This window comes from Chinchilla lanigera, unplaced genomic scaffold (assembly GCF_000276665.1).
Source record: "Chinchilla lanigera isolate Chin_1 unplaced genomic scaffold, ChiLan1.0 scaffold00002, whole genome shotgun sequence".
NCBI classification, from domain to species: Eukaryota; Metazoa; Chordata; class Mammalia; order Rodentia; family Chinchillidae; genus Chinchilla; species Chinchilla lanigera.
In genome coordinates, this window is record NW_004955403.1 from 34,027,404 (window position 1) to 34,033,140 (window position 5,737).

The 5,737-nt window shown below is 36.9% G+C and overlaps 1 protein-coding gene across 1 annotated transcript in view; it reads right to left on the bottom strand.

The window, feature by feature from the left end:
- Galntl6 (polypeptide N-acetylgalactosaminyltransferase-like 6) overlaps positions 1 to 5,737 on the bottom strand; it is a 1,020,690-nt gene that overhangs the window by 106,554 nt on the left and 908,399 nt on the right. Inside the window, exon 8 of the mRNA XM_005373544.2 lies at positions 490 to 607. Coding sequence (XP_005373601.1) covers positions 490 to 607 — 118 coding nt within the window. The remainder of the gene's footprint in view (positions 1 to 489; positions 608 to 5,737) is intronic.

A 5,737-nucleotide genomic window follows, 5' to 3' on the forward strand; every position in this document is an offset into this window, starting at 1 on the left:
AAATGTAAAGCTTACTCATTTGAAATTTATATGAAGGAGCACATCAATTTGTGATTTATATCTTCAAATTTGCTTTTCAGTTATTAGAATTTTGGAAAAACTAGTTCTAATCAAAATCTTAATTGTTATTTATTGATCAGATACAAAGAGCAAAATTCCAATAACCTGATTCTTTTCTCCTTAGTTCATTTTAATTTGTCTGTCTTCATGTCCTAAGAACTTCAGAAAGAATGCATTTGTCAGTGGAGCAGTAATCTGCCAGCACACTAATTTTTCCACCTACAAACTAGTGCATGAATTCATTCTGCATGTGGCACAGCTGCATCTCACTTAAGGGAGCAGAAAGAAGTAGTTCTCTCATGCAGAAGCTCACCTGAGATGGTGACATGTCCAGTATCATTAGTTCATCCTATAACATAGGTCACAAAGCAGTGTAGTGATAATCAGAACTATTAAAATTACACAGCGATAGTGTGAAGGGAGTCTTACCTTAAAAGAGATTTCATACTGTTCTCCTCCCCAGATTTCTAAGCCTGGATCGTATCCACCCAATTCCCAAAACCACTTTCGATCCACAGCGAAGAGACCACCAGCCATAACAGGAGACCTGTGAAGTGAGAAAAACAAACTTTAAAGGACCATGAGGATTAGAGGTAACGGTGTCTTGCTTGTAAAAAAGAAAGAGTTAAAAATATCATATTATACATGTAAAGATATCATATTATACAGTAATACATGCATAGCTATGTTTGCAGAAGCATAATTTTTAATAGCTCAGTCTTGGAAGTGGCCTGTATGCCATCTGCAGATGAATGCATAAGGATAATATAGTAGTTCTATACAATGCAGTAGTACTCTGTGATAAAGGAGAACTTGAGTATAAATACATTAAAGAGGAAAACAAAAGATAGATATTAGGAAACAGGGAGCTAGAATCTTTGCAAAAATAAAGGACCAAGAGATGGAGAGTAGGCCAAGGAGAGGTGGGAAAATGAATACAAAAGAATTAAAATATATTTTGCACTTGCATTGACTTCCCATAATGAATGTAAGCATTATACTACAGAAATATATACTAACAAAAATAAACATTTTTAAGAAAGGTAAGAAAAGATCAAGACATGTTTTAATGGGAAGCTGCCTAAAGATTTCCAGCACAGGTTTCTATAAGTGTATATAAGATGTTTATTGGGCCATTTTCTGGAGTGAGCATGCTGGAAATATATTCTGAGTATTAAACTTTGCAGTTCAGGTTCAGCTTTGCAACAAAGTCTCTGCAGAACCAAATTTCCCCATCTATTTAGACTTAAAGCAAAACATAGGAATATAAGTGATGGATACACTGAGAAAGTTCACTTGATTTTGTAAGAGACTTTATACTATCAGACAGATAAAAGAGTTATTGAAAATGTTGTAGACAATCTTCAATTTTAATCTCTCAAGATGCATGCTCAGAGCATGTACTATGTGCAGGTCATGTCCGATTTATAGACCAGGACATGGTCAGTTAGAATAAAATAATCTATCAGAATTGGTTATTTAATGTACATGACAAAATTAAAGTTTGAAACACCATCTTTTCACATTATTCTGCCTTCTCTCTCTTTCCTTAGAAAGGAAACATTAATTGACATTCATTTTGGATGAATAATTTTCATGTATTCCACAATGCTAAGATATGTTGTGGGTGTGTTGGTGTATAGTAAAATAATTACAATCATTTGATGGGCTCTGCCTTAAAGTATTTTTGCAGTTTAAAGCTATTTTGTGGTTTTTTTTGAGTGATCATTATATGCGTGGTTAAAGACTAAGATATTTAACTAATTACCTTGATGATTCCTTGCAGCAACCCTATGGATATCATTCCTGAGTATAGTTTGAGGAAATAGGGAGAAAAATAAGTAATATTGCCCGAGGTTAGAACTAGAGGGTGGTGGGTCTGGGGCTAGACCCCTGCTTCCGGATTTCAAATATTTTATTTTCTCCATTTTAACTCTGTTTCAGTGTTTGTACATGAGACCAAAGTCCATACACATGTATATAAAACTTTGACACATATTAAGAAATACACAAAACTACACATTGTTAATGTAGTTAATGTGACAGTTTTGAAAATTTCTTGAAACAAAGGCTAATTACAAATAATAATAAAAGCATTCACTGTTGACATACAGTTTTAAAAACATGTATGGACATAGTAGGCATACCAGTGTAGACTAACAGAAGACATATTTGGTAATGTTTTATGAGGCACTGGAACAGTATAAACCTAAATTTAAATAAAATAATATTTCAGGGATTTTGTATGTTAAGGTGGTACTTTATCCAATTGCTTCAGTTTAGGAATATTTTGAAGGTACAGATTCTGTGTAGTTGGAAAGATTAAAGAGCTGGAAGAAGAACTTATTTTTTCCCCTAGGCAGCCAAGCAGGATTCAGAACATATAATTTTTTGTTTGAAATAAAAATTGTAGAATCAGATGTACATTTCTTTATCCCTCTGTGCAGCAGATGAATCTTTTTCCATTTTCCACACACTGCATTTCAGAGCAGATTACAACTTTAGAAGACCAAACAAGGACTGAAATCCTTAGTGGGTGCAATTTCTCAGTGAACACATTACCACAGGTATAATCTCAGCCTGTGCAGGAGTTGGTTATAAGTCATCAGAAATTCTCAGTCCCTTTGTTGAAGATAAGGTGGCTGAGTGTGTCTGGAGTTGTTTCTGCATCTTTTTTGTTTTGGTTTTTTTCTGGTACTGGGAATCAAACTCACGACCTTGCGCTAGCCAGGCAAGCAAAACAGATCCTATGGAAGTCCAGAAGATTATCAGTATCTACTTTGAGAATCTATACTCAAATAACATAGAATACACAGAATAAATGGACAGATTCCTAGATAAGTACAAATTGTGAGTTGAATTAAGAAGATGAAAAATGTTAAATAATCCAGTATCAGTGTTTGAAAGTCAATGAAATGGAAGAAGAAATTAAAAACTTGCCAACAAGGAAAAGCCCAGGTCCTGATGGATTCACTGCTGAATTCAACAAGCAATTTAGAGAAAATCTAATGCCATTACTCCTCAAATTCTTTATTGAAATTGAAAGGGAAACAATACTCCCAAAGTCATTCCTGGAAGGAAGTATTGCTTTGATACAAAACCAGAGATTCCAACCAAAAAGTGAACTACAGGCCAATCTCCCTAAGTACATAGACCCAAAAATCTTCAATAAGATACTGGCAAACAGAATGTAGGAAATCATCAAAATTATGTACAAGACCGACTGAACCCTGGGCATCATTGGGAAGCCTAGTGAGTCTGGGCTCTGCCTCCCTGACCAGCATGCAAGGCAGGCGAATCCTCGGGCACCCTCTGGGGCCTCAGTGGCTACTCGCCACATCCATAGGGTGTCACCTCAGGCTGAGCTAACCCCCCCCCTCACACCTTCAGGAAGCCTGGTGAGTCTGGGCTCTGTCTCCTCTACCAGCATGCAAGGCAGGTGAAACCTTGGGCACCCTCTGGGGCCTTGGTGGCTATCCACCACACCCATGAGTGTCACCTCAGGTTGGGCTAAACCCCAGACACCTTCAGGAAGTCTTGTGAGTCTGGGCTCTGCCTCTCTGACCAGAGTGCAAGGCAGGCAAAGCCTCAGGCACCCTCTGGGGCCTCAGTGGCAAACAGAATGTAGGGAATCATCAAAATTATGTACAAGACCGACTGAACCCCGGTTCATTCAGGGTTTCCTACATTCTGTTATGCCACACACATAGTGTGTTTGCCTGGGCTGGGCTGCCACCACTCACCAGTACAGGAGCTACACTGAGCACTGGGGATCTTCAGGCTCTTGTCTTACCACTCACAAACAATCAGGACAGTGAGATCGCACTACAGGGAGTCTCTGGTTCTTCAAAAATGACAAAATGAAGCAGCAAAATGCAATCCCAGACCTCCACACCACTCAAAACAAGTCCAAAAGGCATCAACACAAAAGAGCCTGGAAGTGATACACCTGAAATTTCTGAAATGATAGCAACTGAAGTAAAGAAACCACTCCATCAGGCCATAGAAGACATCAGAAATAATGTCTCAGGTGAGAAAAGAAATGACAAAAATAATGAAAGAAATGTTCAACATATACAAAGATGACCTAGACAAGAAAATAGAAGAGCATAGACAGCTCAATGAAACCTTCAGGGAACAATATAGAAAAGAACTAGAAGGTATGAAACAGATGCAAACAGATATCCAGGAACTTAAAAATTCCATTGAAAACTTGCAAACCACCTGAACAAAGCTGAAGATAGACTTTCAGACCTTGAATACAGCATTGTCACTAATGAACATGAGAGGAGGGATCTCTTAAAAACAACAAGGAATCAGGAAATAACAATTCAACAACTGCAAGATGAAGCAAAGAGAAACAATGTCAGATTAATAGGTATTAATGAAACAGCATGTGTCAATACAAATGACATAAAAAGACTATTTGCAAAAATAATAGCAGAAAATTTCCCAGGCATGGTAAAAGAATCAGACAACCAGATAAGTGAAGCATATAAAACACCAGCGAATCATAACCAAGATAAATCTACACCCAGACATACAGAGATCAAGATCTTGGAAACTCAAGAAAAGCTCAGAATATTAAAAGCTATAAGAGAAAAGAAACAGATCACCTATAAAGGAAAGCCTATCAGAATCATGGCAGACTTCTCAACACAAACCATCAAAGCAAGAAGAGCTTGGAGTGAAGTACTTCAGGTACTGAAAGAAAACAGCTTCCAACCCAGATTGATGTACCCTGCAAAGCTATCTTTCAAATTTAATGGAGAAATAAAATATTTTCATGATAAAGAACAACTGAAGAAATTCATGAGCACCAAACCAATCATATAAAGAGTACTAAAAGATATACTAGAAAGAGATAAAACAGACTGCAACTTCAAGAATAACAACAGAAAGGAACCAACAAGCAGAGCAAACAATTAAACAGAGGGAAAGAGAAGGATCCAGCAGCAGGAAAATAACATGACAAAGATAAGCCTGCTTTCTGTGGCAATAAAGATTTTCTTTGCCTCAAAAAAAAAAAAAAAAAAGATAAGCCAGTACAAATCAGTTATAACCATCAATGTAAATGATAATGCACCCACCAAAAGAAGCAGACTTGCAGAGTGGATTAGGAAACAAAACCCAACTATATAATGTATACAAGAAACACATTTAACTCAAAAGGAAATTCAAAGACTGAAAATTAAAGGATGGAAAACAATACTCCATGTGACAAGAACCCAGAAAAAAGCAGGTGTAGCTATTCTGTTTGCAGACAACATGAACTTCAAGCCAAGAACAATCAAGAGAGATAAGGTCACTACATACTTGTGAAGAGGAAGCTTCAAGAGGAAGAGATAACAAGCATAAACATCTATGCACCAAATATAGGAGCACCACCTCTATAAGACAAATCCTAACAGACATGAAAAATGATATAAGTAGCAACACAATCATAACAATGGACTTTAATACACCACTATCACAAAGAGATAGATCAACTAGACAAAAAATTGGGACAGAAATGACAGAACTTAACCAAACATGTGAACATATGTATTTAGTAGACCTTTACAGAGTGTTCCACCCAACAGCATCAGAATACACATCCTTCTCAGCTGCACATAGGACATTCTCTAAAGTAGACCATATACTAGTACATAGAACATGTTTAAGTAAATGCAAAGGA